Raw genomic sequence first — 24605 nt, 5'->3', positions numbered from 1 at the left:
TATATCAGATAAATGTCTACTTATGTTGTAAAGTAACATGTTTAAGATAGCATTTGTCATTTTAAAATAATTTTTCTCATTAACCCACCTTTTTCAATCAGCTTCCCCAACTGCCATTAGTTAAGAGGCAGTTATTTTTAGTTCTTTAAAGAACTCTACCTATTATTTTTAGTTCTTTAAAGAATTCTGATAATGTGTGCTAATGAGATATGCAACTGCCTGCATACTATAATAGAAAGCTTAAAAAGTCATACCAAAATAATAGTATTTCTTTGCCATAAATTGTTACTATATTTCATGCTTACCAGGATCCAGAGCCCTATGAAAGGGCATGGCTGGATCCAAGTGTGTGGGGAGGTGGCTTCGATAAACTTCTGCAGTGCTGCCCCTGTGATGGGGCTCAAACGGGCTGTGGCTCACGACAGGATCCACCCCAGGCACTGGAGACTTCGCTGGTATACTTTCTCTTTGAGTAGGGGTCAGTGTGGATTTCCTTTCATGATTGGTAGATTTGCTTGAAGAAATTGTAACTGGAATAAAAGAGCCAATGCCACAATTTTAAGAAAACTTGCAAGTAAGATACTATTCAGCTATTTCTCAACCATTCAAATACAGACTATTTTGATATCTCCTGTCCCCTAAACTAGCAGTCCCCAACCTTTTTGGCACCAGGGACCCCAACCTTTTTGGCACCATGGAAGACTATTTTTCCACGGGGTGTGAGGTGGGAAGGTGGAGTTCAGGCAATGATGCGAGTGATGGGGAGAGGCTGTAAAAACAGATGAAGCTTCGTTGCCCTCCCACCCAACTCCAGCCACCAAATTTCATGGAAGGCAGTTTTTCCAAGGGGGGAGGGTAGTGGAGCTCTGCGGTCCAGTCCCTAACAGGCTGCGGACTGTTAATGGTCCAGGGACCCAAGGGGTTGGGACCATAGCCCTAAACATTTCAACATTCAATCTTTATGCAAAGGCAAAGAACTAGTAGATTTGAGATTTGGAGAGGACTGCCACCTTTTGGATCCCAGCACCAGTACTTTACCACCTTACGCAAGATTAAAAATGAAGTTCAATGCTCCTCTATAAATCCTACTACAAATGATTTTCTTTTCTGTGTGACTTTAACTTTCTAAATTTTTTGGCCCCACATTTAGCAAATCTCAATTTCCTCTCTTTGCCTGTGTTACCCAACCTCCTTGCTACCTGTCAATCACTAATTTTTTTCTTGTTCTGTTCTTCCACAGTGACTTTCTTATTACATTGATCTTCTCCTTACTGTAGCCTCTCCTTCTTCAAATGATGTTATTCAGTGGTTAGACTGTCCCACTGATGCCTACCATATCCAAACACTTATCAATCATCACCCTCGATTTTTTAAATTGTGGTAAAATATACATAAAATTTACCATTGTAGCCATTTTAAAGGGTACAATTCAGTGGCATTAAGTACAGGCATGATGGCCATGCAACCAGCACCACCATCTAATTACTAATATTTCTGAGAATATGAACATTACCATGATCAAACATATCTATCTATCAAAACCAAGAATCGTGTTAGTTTACCACCTCCCCTTCCAAGTTCTAAATTGCCCAAATGTGGAGTGCCTTATTCCCTCTGCAGGGCAATTATTTTCTCCTTCAAAACTAAAGTCAGAAGGGTTTGGGTTCATTACTCTATCCATGATAAGGCACTTCCCTTTCTCCTCACTCAGTGCTATACCTTCCCAACCCCCCAAAATACTCTTTACCTTTACTACTTGCACAGTGTCCAGCCCAGGACCTTGCATGTGACTCCTCAATAAATACATATTGCAACAAAATTAAAAATAAGTGGATATATTTTTAAGGGCCTCAGATTTTTTCAGGGACCACATGGTACGAATCAATTTCTCTCACCTTACTGAGGTAGTTGTGTAGTTGCCAGCAGCATAGGGTAATGGGGTACTGATGATAACAACAGCAGCAGCAACAATAATAGTTCACATTTATGGACCCTACATAAACACCAGGCACTATTTTAAGTTCTTAACACACTGACTGCCATGTGAATTGTATTTAACTCATGCTGGTTTTGAGCCCAGGGCCTTGTGAAGCAACACTCTGCATTTGGTTCATGAAAACTCTTACCTGTTGATATTCTTATTGTTACAATTAATATTAACAATTTAATTCTAAAAATGTGAGCTGTGTTGCATATAACTCACTCACAGAAAACAAAAAAGAACAAATTAGAAAGGATCATTTTGTTTTATTAAAACATCATGGCCCAAGGGAAAATTTTTTTCCTAGCATGGTGGTCAATGTGTTAAACATTTTACCCTATTTTATCTTCACAACAATCCAGTGAGGTAGGTCTTAATGTTACATTACCATTTTACAAGATGTGGAAACTAAGGCACAGAAAAGTTAAGTAACTTGTCCAAGTATATTGCACTAAGAACTTTAATTCAAGCCTAAGCAGTCTTGCTCGAGCCTATCTCCTTGCTGCCACTAAAGAAGCTACTGTCATAAGTGACATCCAGAAACCCATATAATTAGCTGAAAATCCACTCTAAAAATATACCTATTCTGGAGCATTTCTGTACTCCACCATACTCTGTTACTTGATATAAATATTAAGTATTTTACTTAAACTTATGCCTACTTTTAAACTGGTAGCATACCATAGCCTTAGTATCAAGCACAACCTACAGATCTTGTGATTATCTAAAGTTGGCAATTTGATATTTACTATGTGCCAGAGATTAAAAAGAAGTACAATAAAAATGATCAGACCAGGCAACAAAAGAAACATACCATCGGAAGTTCTGTTTATCATGGGTGAGCCTCTGGACATGGTGCTCTGATAACTCACAGGGGTCCTCCGTGCACTGGTGTCATCATAAATGCCCGGGCTCAGCTGCGCTTTGGGAGCTTCATGAAGTGTGGACCTAAGAACGGAGGGGCCAGAGCTTACCACAGACGTGTGCCGGGAACGCATGGGCTCGCCTGTTTTCACATCCTCATATTTTCCTCGTTCTACTACTTTTATGTTCTCTGGCACCATCTCCAGAGGAGGCATTCCACGGGGTAGTTTGCTAGGCCCCGTGATTAAGGATTTCACATTGTGTTTGATAGCAGATTGACCTGAGTTGCTGTCAAACTTTATTGGTGTGCCCTAAAGGGAAAGAAACAAACATTACAGGTAGCGAAGTTTTATGGACATTTTTCCATCTCAGGTCTTTGGCCCACGGCAGTTACAGTTTGCCATGGTGACCTTTGTTGTCTGTGTGGACCCCTCAACCACAAACCCACTGATCCTAAATTGTATACTTGCCCACGTTACATACTCCATGCTATGGACGCAAGAAAAACTGATGATAACGATTATTATTTCTAAGAGGTCTGACATCTTAAGAACGACTTAAAATTAGTAAGTCATACTTTTTTTAAAGTTCCATAAATATCAATTTGAAGTGGAACTGCAGACAAAAAGAGACATAATCTAGTTACCTGGGAAATGGAACCTTCAATTATTGGCCTCGTACTCTGGACCACTTCTGGAGTTTTCCGACTTTCCTGAGTTAAAATATCTTGCCGTGGAATCTCATGAATGGAACGCCCCATTTCTTTGATAGTGGTAATGCCATCGTATGGCTTTCCTTTGGTAATGGCACCTTCAAACGCTCGTATGGGAGGACTTTCCCTTTTAATCTGTTTGGGATATTTAAGGCCATCTTCAAAGCTTTCAGTCGTTGCTCTTGGTGTGCCTTGAAAAAGAATTCAGGAAACACACTTATTAAAATAATGTTGATGGCTGCACAACAATGCTATTGAACTATACACTTAAAAATGGTTAAAATAATAAATGTTATTATGTATATTTTACCATAATTTAAAATAATTAATGCCTTGCTATCTTGCAGTTTGTAATCAATTTTGTTTACAACAGATCCTCAAATAAGTATTAACTGATCATTATTATTTTAGGGTTGTTCAGGATATAATATACATCATCACAGTCACAGAATGGTTCTTACATAATAAAGATGCCTCTATATATTAAATAATTGGGCAACTGTCATCTTCCAATAAACTATTAATATGTAGCTCAGACGTAAAAAAAGTAATAATCAAGACTTTAATATTTCAAAAGAGAAAACATCTTGAAAAGTAGGTTTCATACATTGCAGATTAATGTCAAACTATTCTGCCAGTGAGGCAGTTATAAAGAAAAAGATAAAACAAGCAGAAAGTTTACCCTGCATTATGGAGCCAGACAGCACAGTCCTTTCTTTGAGGTCAGAATGAGGGCTCCCTCTGGGTAATGCTCTGCATATCAGCCCTTTCAAAACAAGAAAGCAATTCAATTACTAAATGTAATGTATATGTCAATTCACACATACTTAATGCTGCCCTTAGAGTATACATTTTTGATAAAAGCTCTATGGAGGAAGGGATGTCAATTTAAATTTGTGAACTATCCAAAGATTATGGAAAAAAAATAAAAGTAGGAAGTATCCAATATGTTATCACATGGTCCTTTGTAAATGTTTTCCTAAATAGAAAATGGCCACAGAAAGTATGTAATTAAAGGTCAAAAAAGAGGCCAGGCATGGTGGCTCATGCCTGTGACCCCAGCACTCTGGGAGGCTGAGGCAGGAGGATCACTTGAGTCCAGCAGTTTGAGGTTGCTGTGAGCTAGGATGATGCCGCAGCACTCTAGGCTGGGTGACAGAGACTCTGTCTCAAAAAAAAAAAAAAAAAAAAAAAAAAAAGGGTCAAAAAAGAAAGGTACTTTCAAAGCTAAATCTAAAATCCCAATGGTTCTTTATCAAAGAGAGAGAAGATACAGGATTGGAAACCATGAATATGGATATCACAAAAATAGGAAAATTTGTAAATTAGAACAGAAGAGCTATAAATAACCTCTTAAGAAGTTTCAAATTATAGTACCCATAAATATAAATCAAGGGTTAGAAATATCCACATTTACCCTAAAGAAATGTTGAGTTTTCTTTAATATAAAGGAAATCTAGCTCTTAGAAAATGAGAGGACTTATCCTGCTTTTAGTATTTCATCTAGATTAAAATTAGTTGAGGCAGATTAAAACTTAAAGAAAATGAGTAATTAACAAAACCAAACCATAGTGATCATGTACTGAAGGCATGTCACATGATCAGTGCCAGGGGATACCTGTCTCTAACCCTACACAACGGCAGGTACAATGCCTTAGTTTACAGAGGAAGAAAAAGGCACAGAGAAACTCACCAGGAAGGTAAAGCTAGGATTCAAATTTATGTACTTGCTCTATCCGTTATGCCACTTTATCTGCTTCATAATTTTTAAAAAAGTTCTCATAATGAATTTGACATTTTAAAACTCACATAACAGCCGGGCGCGGTGGCTCACGCCTGTAATCCTAGCTCTCTGGGAGGCTGAGGTGGGCGGATTGCTCGAGGTCAGGAGTTCGAAACCAGCCTGAGCAAGAGCAAGACCCCGTCTCTACTATAAAGAGAAAGAAATTAATTGGCCAACTAATATATATATATATATATAATTTATATATATATATAAAATTAGCCGGGCATGGTGGCGCATGCCTGTAGTCCCAGCTACTCGGGAGGCTGAGGCAGGAGGATCACTTGAGGCCAGGAGTTTGAGGTTGCTGTGAGCTAGGCTGACGCCACGGCACTCACTCTAGCCTGGACAACAAAGCGAGACTCTGTCTCAAAAAAAAAAAAACTCACATAACTTAAACAGGAGTAATCTACAAATGGTATCACCATTCAAACATGAACATTCTAATAGTTACCTATGCTATGACCAATTATGCTTAATTTTTACTTCCCTCCACTGTTATGCACCACTTGATTTATATATAGATAACAAATATAAATTTAGATTTAAATTAATATAAATACAAATTTCAGGTAGAAATGACAGATTGGATACAACTTAATTCAACCATGCAAACCTTTTATTTACTGAACTCAGATGTTTTATTTTGACAGAGATACAATATATCCTAAAATTGCCATATAAAGTTTAGACTATTAAAATTATAAATATCAGGGCCTTTTACTGGGGGGGGCGAATGGGGGAGACAGAGTCTTGCTCTGTCACCCAGGCTGGAGTACAGCAGACACAACAATGCAAACTTACCATGCAAAATTACATGTGCCAAAATCATGTTTGAGAACAATACTTTACCCTCTAACGGTGCTGACACAGGAGACCCCCTCATCGACAGCCCTTGCTTTGTATTCCCTTCCACTGACTCATAGCTCCTTTTTAAACTGATTTCATGAGCTGTTCTTGGGCTCCTAGTCCCTTCTCGGGCATTCTTAATATCTGCAGAATACAGAAACAGGAATTGCTCAGAGGCCTACAATGTAGTAGATAAATTATCTTAATTTCATAGTCCATCTTACAAATAATATAAAAACTTATCTTAACCTACCATATAATCTATGTAGATGATATTCATGAAAATGTTTTTATTCATTCAAATGTATTTGTTGAATACATACTGTGTGCCAGGCATAAGCTAGGCTTGTAGATAAGGTTCACGAATTAAGTCCCTTCCCTCATAAAACTTACCCAATAGTGGTGGGTATACATATATCAACAGGCCCTTACTATCCAGTGCGGTAAGTACTATGAATGGAGAAATATAATGTGCTATGAAAACGCTGAGAGAAATCTAACACCTTCAGGTTCAGATCAGGCTGCCTAGAAGTGTAAACTGAGAAGGAAGGATGAATAAGAGTTGCTTAAATCAAAGGGAAAAGGAGAGAAAAGTGGTACAGGCAGAGGAAACAGTGAGCACAAAGACCCCAAGGCAAGACAGAGTGTGGTGCTTCAAAAGACCTTAAGCTCGGGAAATGGCTAATGTGTAGAGTGGGACTGGGAGGAAAGTGTTGAGGGAAATAAACATAGGGGGATGGGGGAAAGTGGGAGGAGAAAATTCTGAAGAGCTAAGCTGGAAGCGGCTCAAGGAAGAGTGATGAAGCCAACCTAGGGGCTTGCATTGTCTTAAAGCAACAGAGTCAAGCAGAGTGACACGGCACATAGCTTCGAATATGGGTAAGACTGAAGGCGGGGAGGTCAGTTCCATGGCTGCTGGGTTAGCCAGATGAAAGATGACGGTGACAGTGGGGATACAGAGTAATGGATGGATTCCAGATTTTAGGTAAATGAATAGAAGTGTCATAGTGATTTTTTGGAGGTGGAAAGAAAAGGAGGAGTCTAGGATGACATCAAGATTTCTGGCTTGGGCAATGTACGTTAATTTCTTACCCCCAGAAATAAAGTGTTAATCAAAATATGCCAGATATGCTAAAATAAGAAAGAAGAAAGAAAATAAGCAAGCTATCACACATTTTGAAGCATCAGGCACTATGTGCATACATATTTTATTTCTTTGTATTTGAAGAAAAAGAAAGCATAGCTGATGACTGCTCCAAGGTCACAAGACAGTTGGCTGCAAATGAGAATTCAAACTCAGTCAGTCCCTTGGTTAATATTTATATCACGTGTGAGTCATTTTTATAAAATACTACTACTGGGAAAATATAACTTAAGAAATACACCTAAAGAAAATGTTCACATACACAGATATAGGCATTAAAATAGTTTTATTAAGGAGGACTTAATTCAATATTCTTATCAGATTATCTATCCCCTAATCATTAACTCATAAAATATGAATCCCTTTAAAATAAAAGTCATTCTATTAAAGTTAAACAAAGATTATTGGCCAGGCGTGGTGGCTCATGCCTATAATCCTAGCACTCTCAGGGATCGGAGATCGAGGTGGGCGGACTGCTCGAGGTCAGGAGTTGGAAACCAGCCTGAGCAAGAGCGAGACCCCGTCTCTACTATAAATAGAAAGAAATTAATTGGCCAACTAATATATATAGAAAAAAATTAGCCGGGCATAGTGGTGCACACCTGTAGTCCCAGCTACTTGGGAGGCTGAGACAGTAGGATCGATTGAACCCAGGAGTTTGAGGTTGCTGTGAGCTAGGCTGACGCCACAGCACTCACGCTAGCTTGGGCAACAAAGCGAGACTCTGTCTCAAAATAAATACATACATACATACATACATACATACATACATACATACATACATACATACATACTAAACAAAGATTATTTTCCTAGGTTAAATTGATTGACCACAGTCAGTGATGATCTTAGCTGTCACTTCTGGGACTGTTAATCACTTTTCACTGAGTTGATTTTTCACAAAATCAGCATGAGGTAGGTATTATTATTAACCCCTTTCACTGAGAGGAAATGTGAGCCCAGCAAAGGTAAACTGATTTCTCCCCATTGCAAAAATTTAGGAAAACCAGAGCCCATGTTTTCAGTTTCATATACAATATTGGCTTCAGTGCGCACACATAATACTTACTATCGTAGGATAAGATGTGTCCACTTTTGCCTTCGTAAATAACATGGCCTTTTGACGCGGCTTCCTCTCTGCCCTTCTCAGGGCTGCTCTCTTCAATGGGCATTCTAGAAACGGGCCCCTTCACCAAGGCCTCAGTTGGAATGCCAGCCTGGGACAGGGCCGGGGTACCCTGTCATCAAATCAAACACAAACACTAGAGGAGTCAATCAAGTTTAGAGGAAACCCAATACGCTCTGAAAATTTAACCTGTCACACTAAGAGACAACTCAATCTGTATCTTCAAAGAAGAAAGCACAAGCCTACAAGAGGAAATCAGAAATTAAATTTTTATAAACATAAAGAAATCCTGCACTTTCATCCTTCAACTCTGCCACACAAAACTTCTTAAAATGATAAGAGGTGTGTTAGGAGAATCAGCTTTGTTCCTTACCTTGAAGTTAAATCTCTTTTAAGGGACTTAACTCGCACAAAAGAAGTCTGTCTTAAGGCCTAAAATCATGCAAATGTAATAAATCTTTTACAAAATTTCTAATGCAAATAAGACAATAAATTAAGTTTTAAATTTAGAGTACTACATCTTTTTCTTCAATTGTAGCATGAAGAAAAAATAACTGAATCATCACATTATCTGCAGGATTAGGCCTTTGGTCATCAATAAAAGGACGGGAAGAAAATTCAGGTAGATGCCTTCACACTATGACACTAATTCAATTTAGGTCACATCATCCCCAACAGTGTCTTCTTCTGGGCTATCAATGACCATGATTCTTTTTATGCTCCCTTTAAGCAGCAAGGTCTTCCTTCAAGGGAAATTGTTTATAGAACCTAATATGTAGAACACTTTGCAAGAGAGAGTTGCTTGGGTTGAAATGGGAGTGGGAGGCCCAGACCTATGCCACTCACCCATGTAGGGTTCCCAGTTTTACTCTGAGGACCCTAAAACTCTAGGGAGCATGATCTGAAACCATACGCCAGACGTCCTCAAACTACCGCCCGCAGGCCACATGCGGCCCGCCGATGACATTATCCACCCCGCAGGGTGTTTTTGTGCCGCTGCCTGTCCTGCTTAGCAGCCGACTTGTCTGGGCCCACAGTGCACATGTGTGGAATGTGCGCCGCACTCTCCAACGGTCCGAAGGACAGTAACTGGCCCCCTGTTTAAAAAGTCTGAGGACCCCTGCCCTACGCTCACAGCAGGAAGAGTAATGACAGTAACACTTTACCCAACTAGCTGTTAAGTGGACTCAGTAGTAAACAGGTAGAAATCCCTAGCACCCACCTCAGAAGTGCTCATGTAAAATGGACAGATTTTTAAAATAAACTGATAAAACTTGGCCTCATTTGACATAGTTCGTACTGTCTTCGTACCCAAACTTTGGATACTAGAGTGAAGAGAAAAAATATGAAGAGAAAAAAATAATACATATAGGCCCATTTATTTTCCTTCTGCCCATATTAAAGTGTTAGCTTGTTCTGAAAACTAAAATGCACTGGTCAACTGTGCAAGGACAGTATACAACTTTCTAGATCACTATGTGCCATATACTTTTATAAACTATGTCTTAGGGAAAAATCATATGAGAATCTTATAATAATGGAGGTTCTGATTTATAATGTGTAAATTGGGGACTCACATCTCTGCATTACTCTTGCAAGCTCCCAAGTTATGGCAATGTTCTGGTGGACAGACCACACTTGGTTAGCAAGGCCCCAGCACAATTACTAGAGGGTTTGGAGAAACACAGCTTGCTGGGCCCCACTCTCATGGTTCGGTTCTCAGCAGATCTGTGATACAGACTTAGACCTTTTATTCATCAAAATTGGCTATTTATTTGGCCTAAAAATGGAAGAAAGTATTTGATTTTTGGTGCTTTTGTCAATGCCATTGACATTTCCTAGAACAGAGATATAGACCTTTAGAACAGGACTGAGAACCCAGATATTAAACCAACCTCATATTGTCATCTAATCTTTGACAAAGCAGAGAAAAATAAACAATGGGGAAAAGAATCTCTATTCAATAAATGGTGCTGGGAAAACTGGACAACCATATGCAAAAGATTGAAACTGGAAAACCTCTCACCTCTCAAAAATCAACTCACAATGGATAACAGATTTAAACCTAAGGTGTGAAACATTAAGAATTCTAGAAGAAAATGCTGAGAAAACTCTTACAGACATCAGCCTAGGCAAAGAATTTATGAAGACCTCCAAAGCAATCACAGCAGCAACAAAAATAAATAAATGGGACCTGATCAAATTAAAAAGCTTCTGCACAGCCAGAGAGCAAGAAAATATTTGCATGCTACAGAACGGGAGAAAATACAGAATGGGAGAAAATATTTGCATGCTACACTTCCAATAAAGGGCCGATAACAAGAATCTATATAGAACTTAAGAAAATTAACAAAAAAATGTCAACCCCATCAAAAAGTGGGCAAAGGACTTGCACTGAATCTTTAAAAGAAGACAGAATAATGGCCAGCAAACATATAAAAGAGTGCTTAACAGCTCTAATCAGGGAAATGCAAATCAAAACCACAATAAGATATCACCTAACTCCAGTGAGAATGGCCTTTATCAAAAAGTCCCAGAACAACAAATGCTGGAGTGGATGTAGAGAGACAGGAACACTCTTACACTGCTGGTGGGACTGTAAACTAGTACAACCTCTGTGGAAAATAATTTGGAGACATCTCAAAGAACTGAAAATAGAAATACAATTTAATCCATCAATTCCACTACTAGGCATCTACCAAAAGGAAAAAAAGACATTCTATAATAAAGACATCTGCACTCGAATGTTTATGGCAGCACAATTCACAATTGCAAAGATAGGGAAACAACCCAGGTGCCCATCAATACATGAGTGGATTAATAAAATGTGATATATGTATACCATGGAGTTCTACTCAACTACAAAAAACAATGGTGAAACTAGCACCTCTTATATTATCCTGGATAGAGCTGGAGCCCATCCTTCAAAGTGAAGTATCTAGAATAGAAAAACAAGGCTCACATCTACTCACCATCAAACTGGTACTAATTATCAACACAAAGGTGCTCACATGGAAGTAATATTCACTGGGTGGCGTGGGAGGGGGGTAGTGGGGGGGTAAACCCACAACTAATGGGTGCGGAACACACTGTATGGGAGAGCATGCTTGTAGCTCTGGCTTGGGCGGAGGAAAGGCATTATATGTAACCAAAATGTTTGTATACCCATAATATTCTGAAATTGAAAGAATAATAATAATGTGGGGTAGCATTTACAGCCATGTTAAAAAATCATGCAAATAAAAGACATTAAACTAAAAAAAAAGAAAAAAGATTCTAAGAAGGCAGCTTACATACTGAGATTGCAGACCTACCTCTTCACAAGGGGCAAAAGCAAACAAATAATTTGTAATGATTTTCTTCTCAATTTCTATTTAAGCTAAACACATGGCAAAAACTTCGCCAGGAAGACAGCGAGAGTTGCATCAGTTACAGGCAAGTTTCCACTGCCAATTTGTAAAAAAGTAACCTTTTGAAATGAACCATAGTATAGATACTATAGCTTATCGTCAAAACCATCACATTAATGTCTTTCGGCACATAGTTTATAGATGTGGGGTTTATTATCACTGAGACCCAGCATAACATAGAAACTGAACAACGTAACCACAAAACCATTATTGCTGTAACAGCCAAAGATCTTGAGACTTTATTTCTAGCTTTTTCTTAGTTATTGTTCAGTACACTAGAGATGATCATGACTAACCTGAGTGATAGAGCCCCGTAGGGATGGGATGCTCTCTACGGAGATTTTGCTGGTTGGAGTTCCCCGAGTTATACTTCCTTCTTGGATAGCTCCTGTGGTACCTGTATAAAAACAAAATCATTAGCAAATTTTATCCCCATCCCTGCCCCAGAAGACAAAAAGCTAGCCTCTACTTGAAAGAGTAGAAAGAGAAGGAAAAGCAGCACAAAAAGAACAGTTTTTGTTTTATTGAAATGTACTTCTAAAATACTGCAATTATTAAAAAGAACTGCTGAAATATGGACCTTTAAAGATTTAAAATCTTTTTTTACACATTAAAAAAAAAACAAACTTGGAATTTTAAGGGTATAATTTAAAAACTCATCATTAAAACTTACTAATGACTTACTTTAATAAAGTTACTGGGAACAAAGTTTAGTATTTTTGACAAACAGTATATTTTACCTCTGACCACACCTTCATGTTGGGCCCTGACCAATAAACCCTCAGGTTGAGAGTTTTGGCTTCGTGGAGAAAATTCTTCCTGCTTGATGTAGGGCAAAGTTGCTGTGGACAAAGCCAGAGAAACATGAAGCAATGAAGTACTAAATCACTGGCTGTGATGTTACAGACACAGGTGTATGATGACTGTATGACTCACTGACCTGATTTGGCAGGTTCCTGCTGCCGTGGCAGCCCAAGAGAGATAGACCCCACTGAGGGCTTAGCTGTTTCTTGAGTATAGGAAGCCTGATTATGAGAAGTCAAATACGTGCCGGGTGTTCCCTAAAAAATAATTTTAAAACACTAAACACATTGTTTTCTCACAAGGTTAATCACAAAATTTCTTTCTGTTCATAAAAATTTATACTCCTGCCACCCAAAATTAAGAACAGTATGCATTGGCTGGGCACAGTGGCTCATGCCTGTAATGCTAATACTTTGGTAGACTGAGGTAGGAGGATCACTTGAGGCCAGGTGTTTGGGACCAGCCTGGGGAATAGTGAGAACCCCATCTCTACAAAAACATAAAAGTTTGGCTGGGCATAGTGGTGTATGCCTATAGTCCCAGCTATTCAGGAGGCTGAGGCAGGAGGATCATTTAAGCCCAAGAGTTGGGGGTTACAGAGAGCTATGATGATGCTACGGCACTCTAGCCTGTGCAACAGAGCAAGACCCTGTGGAAGAGGAGAGGGGAGGGGAGGGGGAGAGGGGGAAGGGGAGAGGGGAGAGGAGAGAAGGGAGGGGAGAGGGGAGAGGAGAGAAGGGAGGGGAGAGGGGAGGGAGGAGAGGAGAGAGGAGAGGAGAGAGGAGGGGAGAGGGGAGAGAGGATGGAGAGAGGAGAGGAGAGGAGAGAGGAGAGGAGAGAGGAGAGGAGAGAGGAGGGGAGAGGGGAGAGAGGAGAGGAGAGAGGAGAGGAGAGAAGAGAGGAGGGAGGAGGGAGGAGGGAGGAGAGAGGAGAGAGGAGAGAGGAGAGAGGAGAGAGGAGAGGAGAGGAGAGGAGAGGAGAGGAGAGGAGAGGAGAGGAGAGGAGAGGAGAGGAGAGGAGAGGAGAGGAGAGGAGAGGAGAGGAGAGGAGAGGAGAGGAGAGGAGAGGAGAGGAGAGGAGAGGAGAGGAGAGGAGAGGAGAGGAGAGGAGAGGAGAGGAGAGGAGAGGAGAGGAGAGGAGAGGAGAGGAGAGGAGAGGAGAGGAGAGGAGAGGAGAGGAGAGGAGAGGAGAGGAGAGGAGAGGGAATAATATTTGTAAAGCAAGAAAATCATAGATTGCTTAAATTTAAAAAATTTTTAGCTGAGTATAGTGGCTCATGCCTGTAATCCTAGCTATTTGGGAGGATGCAGTTGGGAGGATCCCATGAAGCCAGGAGTTTAAGGCTGCAGTGAGTTATGATCATGCTACCACACTCCAGTCTGGGCAACAGAGTGAGACCCTATCTCTAAAAAAAATTAAAATAAAAAAAATTTTAAAGGGAATAGGATGTCTTCTGAAATTACTGTAAATTATATATAGATAATATTTACTATTAATAAATTACATAAAGCACTAAAACAGTATACCCAACATGTAAGCTCCTATTATTAACATTCATTCCTCTTAAAAATGCTATGGAGAGGGCTATCAGCAAATACAGCAGAGTTAATAAGGACTTCTGAAAACTCTCCTCCATAAAAGCACAAGAAAACCAGCAAAACTGGTAAGAATCAATTTTTAAAGAACTCTGGAAATTAGCAAAGGCTTGTATAAATCTAAGAGCATTTATTCAGGAAAAATAACTGAATTTAGGTAAGAACAGGAAGTTTTTTGGCATTTTAATTTGGTCTATTCCCATTCTCCCTCAGAATGGAGGGAGAAGGAGTAGCTGCCTCAAGCTCTATGGCAGTTTTCAAAACCAATAGCCCACCACAATCACAGTGCAAACCAGCAGTTTAGCAGCCATTAAAAATGGAACAGCAAGGTTGGGGCCCTTAAGAGCCTCATTCTCAGGCAAATGCCATTGTTTGATTTGTCTGGTGGTTCTCTGGGAGACTCCATTTGTCTTCATGTGACCTGACTTGAACGGGTAGAGGAAGTGCAGGCTTGTCAAAAACAATCAGAGGCAACTAATTAACTTCTCCACGGCCTGAGATAGCAGAAAATAGCTGGGACAAACAATAGGCTAACCAAAATACTTAAAAGGAAGAGCCAGGGAATGAGAGGTTCATAGGGGGTTTGAAAAGCTCCAACACATTCCTGGGAACCTAGAAGGCCATATCCATGTGCAAGGATGTGACTATGCCTAGGAAAGACATAAAAAGGCTATAAGCTCCCGCCTATGGCTGACCTTAAGACTCTGCAAAGCAGGAAGTGAAGACAAGCAGAGCTGCTAACTGCCTGAGTAAAGGCATGCCCCAACACACACAGAGGGCCCCTCAGCAAAGACTGAGGCTACTGGTTTTAGACATTTAAGGAAATCTTTCTCCAATAATTAGTTGATCATTAAACTAACTAAGTAGGGACTTCAGTGGCCACACACGACAAATAAAAATTTTACAGAATGAGTTCAGAAAAGTCACTAAGCAAATAAATAATAGCAAAAAGAAACAGAAACAAGAAGAAGCTGGGTTGTGGGGGTGGGTGGGGGAGGGTTGTCTTGATTTTCAGAATTGCCACATTATGTAAAATGTCCAGTTTTTGACCAAAATTATAAGATATGCTAAGAAACAAGAAAGTGTTAGCCATACACATAAAATAAAGCAGTGAATAGAAACTGCACCTGAGCTTTGGACTAAAGACTTTCAACCAGCTATTATAAATATATTCAAAGAACTAAAGGGAATCATGTCTAAAGAATTAAAGGAAAGTATGAGAATGATGTCTCACCAAAGAGAAAATATAAACAGGGAGAAAGAAATCACTTAAAAAGAACAAAACAGAATTCTGGAGTTAAAAAATTCAAAAACATGGAGGGGTGGAGGGGACCACTCTCAGCAAGCTAAGAATACAAGGAAACATCTTCAATCTAATGAAAGACATGTAAGAAAAACCTATAGTTAACATTATATTTAATAGTGAAATACTGAATGCCGTCTTCTAAGATCAGCAACAAGAAATGCATGTCCAAGTTCACCACTTCTATTCAATATTGCACTAAAAGTTCTCGCCTAGTCAGTGCAATGAAACAAGAAATAAAGGGATAAAAATTGTAAAGGAAAAAGTAAAACTGTATTTATCTGCAGATGACATGTATATATGGAAAATCCTAAGAAATACACCAAAACAAAACCAAAAATCCTACTAGAAGCATTAAGTAAATGTTATAGGAGACAAAGTTATAATATAAAAACTTGTATTTCTATATGCTAGCAAGAACTAGAAAATTCAGTTTTTAAAAATATGATTTATAGAAATAAAAATGATCAAATAACCAAACATAAAACAAAATTTATATAAAACCTCTAAAATGAAAATACAAAGCACTGCTGAGAGAAATTAACGATTTAGATAAATGGAAAGGTATCTATGATCATGGATTAGAAGATTTGATGTTGCTAAAATCTCCATTTCTATCCCAAATTGATCTATAGATTTAGTGTAATCTCAACCAAAATTCTATCAGGTTTTTCTTTTTCCCAATTGATAAACTGATTGTTTCTGCCTCTGATGTTGCCACAGTGCCCATGAAAAAGCTGTGGCAAAGTGTGAAAAAAGCAGGTTCTGAAATTCACCCTTCAATGCACTTACACTGTGGAAGATAGAATCATGGATGCTGCCAATTTTAAGCAGTTTCTCCAAGAGAGAATTAAAGTGAATGGAAAAGCTGGGATCACGGTGGAAGGGTAGTAACCATCGAAAGAAGGAAGAGTTAAATCATTGTAATTTCTGAAGGGCCTTTTTCCAAAAGGTATTTGAAATAGCTCACCAAAAATTATTTGAAGAAGAATAATGTACGTGATGGTTGTGCATAGTTGTTAAGAGCAAAGAGAATCAGGAATTGCATTACTTCCAAATTAACCAAGATGAAGAAGAGGAAGAAGATAAGGATTAAAACTCATTGATCTGGAATATTTTGCATAGGTAGGCAGGAAGGAAGGAGAGAAAGAAAGAGAGAGAGAAAGAAAGAGAAAAAGAGAAAAAGAAAGAAGAAAAGAAAGGAAAAGAAAAGAAATTGGGCTTGGCGTGGTGGCTCATGCCTGTCATCCTAGCACTCTGGGAGGCCAAGGTGGGAGGATCGCTCAAGGTCAGGAGTTTGAAACCAGCCTGAACAAGAGCGAGACACCCATCTCTACTAAAAATAGGAAGAAATTAATTGGCCAACTAAAAATATATATAGAAAAAATTAGCCAGGCATGGTGCTAGGCTGACGCCATGGCACTATAGCCCGGGCAACACAGTGCGACTGTCTCAAAAAAAAAAAAAAGAGGGGAAAGGAAAAGGGGAAAGGAAAAAGGGAAAGGAAAAGGGGAAAGGAAAAGGGGAAAGGAAAAGGGGAAAGGAAAAGGAAAAGGAAAAGGGGAAAGGAAAAGGGGAAAGGAAAGGAAAGGAAAGGAAAGGAAAGGAAAGGAAAGGAAAGGAAAGGAAAGGAAAGGAAAGGAAAGGAAAGGAAAGGAAAGGAAAGGAAAGGAGAGGGGAAAGGAGAGGGGAAAGGAGAGGGGAAAGGAAAAGGAAAGGAAAGGAAAGAGGAAAGGAAAGGGGAAAGGAAAAAGGAAAGGAAAAGGAAAGGAAAGGAAAGAGGAAAAGAAAGGGGAAAGGAAAAAGGAAAGGAAAAGGAAAAGGAAAGGAATTGACAATCTGATTATATAGTTTATATTAAAATACAAAAGACGTAGAACAACAACAATCTTGCTTGCTTCCTCTTTTTGAAAAACAAAAATAGTGAAGATTTACACTACATGATTTCCAGACTTACTATAAAGCTACAGTAATCAAGACTGTGGTAATAACAAAAGAATGGACAAGTACAGAAAAAAATGTTGCTGTTTCTAAAATGAACAGCACAGAGGAGTCGGAAATAGACCCAAACATATACAGTCAAGTGATTTTTTTAACAGAGGCACCATAGCAATCAAATGAGGAGAAAGACTTTTCATCAATGTTACTGGAACTAGAAATCCAAATGGAAAAAGGAATGCCAATCCTGACCTCACACTGTAAACAAAAATTAATTTGAGACAACTCATAGGTCTGAATGTAAAAGCTAAAGCTATAAAGCTTTCAGAAGAAGACACAGGAGAATATCTCACAATCTTGGAGCAGGCAAAGATTTCTTAGCGAAATAGAGCTAATAATAGGAGGAAAAAAATTTATCAATAGACTACATCAACATTTAAAACTTCTGCTCATCAAAACACACCAGTAAGAAAATAAACAGACAAGCCAAAAATAGAGAAAATACCTGTAATACATATATCTAACAGAACTTCCAATCATAATATATAAAGAACCTCTACAACCCAATAAAAATAGATAATCAGACTTAGTCATTTCACACAGGCAGACATACAAATGGCCAAAAAGCATATGAAAAAGTGCTCAACATCATTTGTTGTGAGGGAAATGCAAAATACAACCACAATGACATATTATTACATACCAATTAAGTCTGACAATTGCAAATGAAGCAACCAGAAGTCTCGCACACTGCTGGTGGCAGTGTAAAATTGTAGACCCACTCTGGAAAATTATAAAGGAACACATACATATACCCAGAAATTCCTCTCACAAGTATAAACATATGTCCACAAGGAACCTAGTATAAGAATGTCCATGGCAGCTTTATCATAGTAGCCAAAAGCTAGAAACAGCTCAGGTTTCCATCAACAGGAGAATGGATAAACTAGTATGTTCATACAAACTGGTATGTTCATATAATAGAGTATTATTAAGCAATAAAAAGAAGGAAGTAATGTTTACACAAAATCCTGGATGAATCTCTAAAGCCATTATGCTGAGTTAAAGAAAACAGACCCAAAAGAGTATATAATGTATGATTCCATTTACTTGAAGTTCTAGAAAATGCAAGACTAATCTACGACAACAGAAATTAAAGAGTGGTTGCTTGCTGTGCTCCAGGTGGTGAGAGCAGGAAGGAGTATGAGAAAACCTTATGAAGTGAGGGAAATGTTCAATAACTCGACAGGGGTATGGCCACTGGCTGTGCGCTTTAGTCAAAACTAATCGAATGGTTAAGAATCGACCGTATCTCAATTAAAAAAAAAAAGTAATGAACCAGAAAAAAGAGACTTAGTGGTCAAAGTAAACTCAGAATAAACTATAGTATCACCTATCTACAGTTTAATATTTAGAGCCTTTACAATAGTGAACAAATATTCTACTATTTGAAAATATTCCATTTTAATATATACGACCCTAAACTTCAGGGCAAACATGTGCCTTTGGTCAGTTAACCAGGTAGTATTCCACGGCCCTTCCACCTGGACATAACACATCTCAAGTTTCTGTGTATGGCATGAGTATAGCAACTGCCACATTTTCTGGTCACTGTCTCTGCAAGTTTCACATCCAGACAGATTATTATTTCTTAGTATTTTGACAAATTAGTGTGAGAAAGAAGAAAATATTTTATTGAAACAATATTCAACAAGAAAGCTACTGTGAAGAGAAGACATTTTACCTGTGAGATGGAGCCTCCCATTATAAAAGATGGTTTTTCTGAAGCCACTGTAGTTTTGGATGATGGGATGAGAGGAGGCGGTGGCCTGGTTGGTCGAGTTGTTGGAAGCCGAACCCCTTCAGGGAGATTAGTTATCACTTGATGTGGAGCAGACTGGAGGACTTTTAAAAGGAAAAAAAATGAATTAAAGGTAGTTAGTTTCCTAGTTTGCAACATGCTACCTATCTCAGTCATTCCTGAATTTTTAAATCACAAATTAAATTATAAACGCAAGATGCAGCCAAGGATGAACATTTCTATTTTAAATCTCTCTTTCACTGAACACTTGACTTATTCAAGTCAAAAATGGTATTTGTGGGGTTGACATATTCAACTCCCTTTCAAACCAGAGCTTTCAAACTGATGCTCATTTCAAAGTATTCTGCTTAGCACATAGGCAAACTTTAGTCTTTGATAATTTTTTATCTCTTGGCACTACTCTTTGGACCTCACAAGAGAGGTGAGAAAAAAGGATGCTTCTTAGGAAGAGCTGATATTCCTACTTTATAGAATATGCAGACATGACTGACGAACAGTCTTTTTGCATCTGCATAATTTAAGAAACATTTATTGATTCTGGCTCTCATTGAACACTTGAATTTCTGGAGTGAGGGGGGGTGTGAATCTCAAGATTTTTACAAATTCATGTACTATTCTTAAAAGAAAAGATAATCAATGTCACAGTATAAATGTGTGAACACAAATTTCCCAGTGGCCCAGTGAATTCAACTGAATGCAACTGATGATGGAATGCTGAGAAACAAGAAAGTCATTCTGAAAAAGCAAAGACATGTCCTGGAACAGCAGTTCCAGCAGTTCATTCACAACATTAAACCACCACGTGGAACATCTGTGGGTAGATGGCCAGCAGCCACTGCACAGAGGAGCAGTATTTACCTGGCGGGACACTATGTGGGCTGCGCGCATATCAGGCTGTGTAGCGGCTCTACTGACTCCTCTTGGAGAGAGCCTACACGGTAGGCTGGCCTTGCTGCGGTACTGTGCACCTGTGCTTCCTGCTCTAGAGCACATCTGACCTCAGCATAAGGCATACAGGCGACTGATTTCCCTATGAAAGTTAAAGTTATCAAAATAAGGGAAGAACTCCAAATTAAAATAGCAGGTGTAAAAGGACCAAGTCCATACCATCCAGGGGCAGATCTACCCATATACTAATATCAAGGTCTAAAATTCCTGGGGGGAGGAATCCACCCCCAGAGAGGTTAAGAAGTCCTATAGATCTAAATTTTTTATGTGTGCAACACTACTATGACCTAATAAAATCCTCCAAAATTCAATTATGATTTTTCCCTTTAAAGGACAAAGAACTTTTCTTTCGTCTTAAGGATAATCAATTGTTTTCATGCATGATAAAATCATAACAGACAAACATCAGATTATAAAGCAATTCTGTGAATTTAAGTCTGGCCTGAATTAGAGGTCAGCTCCGTGAGGATTTCAACTCTTATAATTAGCATGTTGAAGCTTACTCTCACCACTTAATATTCAGAGAAATAAATTTAATTAAGAAATGGAAGAAGCCTTTCAAAAGATGTAGATCAAGCTAATCTAAAAATTCTATACAAGCTTATAAAACTATGAATATAACTGCAATAATACTAATGAAAATGACTTACCATGTAAGTTATCTCTACATAAAATATTAAGAAAACTTTAAACATTTAAAGAGCATGCCATAAATGCAGTCATATTAAGACTTTAAAAATAATTTTTTCCTTTATAAATGAAATTATAATAATACAATTTTTGAAAATCAATAAAAGCACAAGTGAAACTCATTTTGTAGCCCTAACATTTAGATTTGTAGCATTTTAATGTCTGCCAAAACAAATTCCCACTCATTTTATTATTCTTTTCATTATCTAGTCTCATCCATTCATCTTTCCACATAGATCTAGATTTAAAATTATTTTGAGTACTTCCTCCTAAAACATAGTATCATTAGAATTTTCACTGGACTTGTATTAAATTTATGAATAAACACAGGAGACAACATTATAAAATAATGAGTTCTCTAATTGAGAAACCTAGTTTTTGTCAGATAGGCTTGTTAAAATTATTCCTAGGTATTTTATATTCTGTTGCTAAGAAAATCATCTTTCATAAATATGGGTTTATATATATAACTAATTATTGCAGATATACAGGAGAGATATGGATTTCTGTATAACAATTTTTTTCTGTGAAACTTAATGAAACTTCCTCAGCTCTCATAACATTTCAATTAATTCTTTTAGGCTTTCTAGGTAAATATTCTTATCTTGTAAATAATAATTTGTCTTCTCCCTCCAGATACTTAAACCTCTTTTCTCTATATTAAATAATAGTTTACTAAGATATTTTTAAAATCAGAAACAATTATAGAAATATCAACTAATATTCAAGTGCTAGGCATTGTGCATTAAAGGAATTATCTCATTTAGCCCTCATGATCAATGAGGTTATTAACACCATTTTACAGATGAGGAAGCTGTGGCTCAGAAGAATCATACCTAACTACACAACCAAAGTCATACTACCAAGGATTTTTAAAAAGCAGTATAATTCCAGACCCTGAGCTATATACACAGTGCAACAGTGTCTCACTGAAGGACAGGGTGTTAGATTTCAGATACCTCTGGGGTGTCTATTAAGATGATGGTACTCTTTCCTTCTTTGACATATTAATATAATGGATTATATTAACATAATGGATTATATAATGGATTATATTAAGTTAATGGATTATGTTAATATAATGGATTATATTAAGATATTATATATAATATAATTATATATTACATTATATATAATGTAATGGATTACATTATATCCATTAATATAATGGATTATATATGTTAATATATATTATAATCTATTTAATTAATATATCAATTATAACATAATGGATTATAACTAATCAATTATAACATAATGATTATAATATATATCATATATATAATGGATTATATTATGGATTATACTGCTGAGTAAACACATTTATGAAATAAACCAACTTCAAAAGAAAATCAATTCTTCTTCCTAGAGAATTGAACATGATACTGTATTAAAAATTTAATGCCTGGGCTGGGCGCGGTGGCTCACGCCTGTAATCCTAGCACTCTGGAAGACCAAGGCAGGCGGATGATTTGAGCTCAGGAGTTCAAGACCAGCCCAAGCAAGAGCAAGACCCTGTCTCTACTAAAAAAATAGAAAGAAATTAATTGGCCAACTAAAAATATATAGAAAAATTAGCTGGGCATGGTGGCATGTGCCTGTAGTCTCAGCAGCCTGGGAGGCTGAGGCAGCAGGATCTCTTGAGCCCAGGAGTTGGAAGTTGCTGTGAGCGAGGCTGATGCCACAGCACTCTAGCCCAGGCAACAGAGTGAGATTCTGTCTCAAAAAAAAAAAAAAAAAAAAATGTAACGCCTGATTGTTTTCATCATCTCCAGTAAGTTTATAATTATGTAAAAAAAAAAAAAAAAAGCCACTGGTCATACTAGTGTTTTTAAAAAATGATGGGCATTTAATGGTTCTAAACACAGCTATTTAAATCACCATGTACCCAGAGCCAGAAAAACAAACAACAACAGCAACAAAATAAACATGCAATAAACTAGGTTCCATTACAAAGAAGAATTAACTTTTATTGTGATTGAACAGATTTTGTTAAACTTGCATTAGGAGTTCAATTCTAACTCTACCTCTACATGCTTAAGTTTGGGTTCCTTCACTGTAGGAAAGAAGCTTCAAAGTTATCAGTAAAGCAGAGATCAACATGTGTAAATGTTACTGGTTAAGTGAAAATTTTTCTCTAAGGTTTTGTTCAAGCTTTTCTACAGGGAGGCTTTAAGCATTTAAAAAGGGAACGCCTACAATAATTATTTAAATCATTCACATTAAAAAAACATCGTCCTAATTCAGGTGGACTGTACCAATAATTGGTACACATTTTCATTGTTTTTAACCTTCTGTAAACTGTTCCATGGGGTTACATTTAAAATATTTGTGTCAAACATTCTACACACAAGAAATTTAAATGTTTCTCCACAAACATTTAAATGTTATTTCGAATATTATCCTATATGCTGAACTACAGGATAGCTATAAACTCAAAGAGAGACTTCAGGCACTTAAAATAGATGACTGTACCAGGTAGATTAGCTAAAACAAAACCTAACCTTAGGATAAAATGTAACCAACTGTACAATTTTCTAGAGAGTCACCTTGAACCAAACTGTCAAATTTTCAATGTCATATTAATCAAAAGTATAATTACATTTTTAAGATCGATGCAGTATGATTAAAACTTAGAATACTATTGAAACCTAAACTACATGGATTAATATGACTGATCACACAGAAATGCAATTCACAGTTTAGATTCTCAGAATTTTGGGTGGTAGCCTAGTTCAATCTCTTCAGCTCTCAAATACAACTCACTTTATAAAGCAGACCAAGAAAAGATACTGAGGTTCTAAAGTAACTGTATGATATCCATATTAAAATGACCCAGATGTTGCTAACTAAATAACACTATGATTTGGCATAAATTCAACATTACAGCATTTGCTATACTTCAAATTATAGCATTTGAATGTCATTTTTACTTCTCACAAAATCTATACTAAATCATTTATGTAAGGAAAAGATCAACAGATTTTTTAATTATTTTATAATTTATCATTCTCCACTGACAGATTTCCTCATAATTGGAATGCTCAAAAGACAAACACCTCTGCTGAGTCCATTCCTACCTTATGGTGAAACATGGTAAAGAATCTCCATTATATCACTCATCTATCTTTCATTCCTTCACGGCAACATTTCTACTCTTATCCAAGAAATGTTCATGTAGCACCTGTTATATATGCTGGTGGGTACTATCATTCTGGTTCACATTTTCACGAGCACAAGATTTATGTTTAAAATACTAACAAGTTTACATTTAAAACTCTAACATAAGAGGTTCAGTGTGTTATATAACTAATAACTCATTATTAGTGTAATTTGGGCAGAGGGTAGGGAGTCAACAAGATCATTTAAATACCATAGTTTCTATTTTATACTAAATATAGCCCATGAATCCAGGGCATGCTAAAGCTAATAGCTCTTACTTATCTACATAAGGTACTGTGAAGAGTTCTCTGAATCATTCGAAGACAATTTTAGTATTCTTATATTCTAAGCATATTGTAGCATGTTAGTGGACCATAAGTTCAGGATCAACCAGAATACATGTGCCAATTCTTATAACCAAGTCAGAATAATTTATTAAAATTTAGAAATAATAATCTTTTTTTTAAAGAAAGT

At 37.5% G+C, this 24605-nt stretch overlaps 1 protein-coding gene across 14 annotated transcripts in view; it reads right to left on the bottom strand.

Annotated features, from left to right (window-relative positions):
• Window positions 1-24605, bottom strand: part of NCOR1 (nuclear receptor corepressor 1) — a 159346-nt gene that overhangs the window by 29532 nt on the left and 105209 nt on the right. For all 14 annotated transcript variants that reach the window (XM_075994021.1, XM_012737872.2, XM_075994019.1 and 11 more), the window contains 10 exons: window positions 19254-19414; window positions 12810-12930; window positions 12610-12711; window positions 12166-12266; window positions 8403-8571; window positions 6193-6333; window positions 4240-4323; window positions 3492-3748; window positions 2796-3156; window positions 306-530 (listed from right to left, as the gene is read on the bottom strand). In XM_075994021.1, coding sequence (XP_075850136.1) covers window positions 306-530; window positions 2796-3156; window positions 3492-3748; window positions 4240-4323; window positions 6193-6333; window positions 8403-8571; window positions 12166-12266; window positions 12610-12711; window positions 12810-12930; window positions 19254-19414 — 1722 coding nt within the window. The remainder of the gene's footprint in view (window positions 1-305; window positions 531-2795; window positions 3157-3491; window positions 3749-4239; window positions 4324-6192; window positions 6334-8402; window positions 8572-12165; window positions 12267-12609; window positions 12712-12809; window positions 12931-19253; window positions 19415-24605) is intronic.

This window comes from Microcebus murinus, chromosome 18, assembly GCF_040939455.1.
Source record: "Microcebus murinus isolate Inina chromosome 18, M.murinus_Inina_mat1.0, whole genome shotgun sequence".
NCBI classification, from domain to species: Eukaryota; Metazoa; Chordata; class Mammalia; order Primates; family Cheirogaleidae; genus Microcebus; species Microcebus murinus.
Note: the sequence above shows the minus strand (reverse complement) of the source record. Positions and strands in the feature narration are given on the sequence as shown.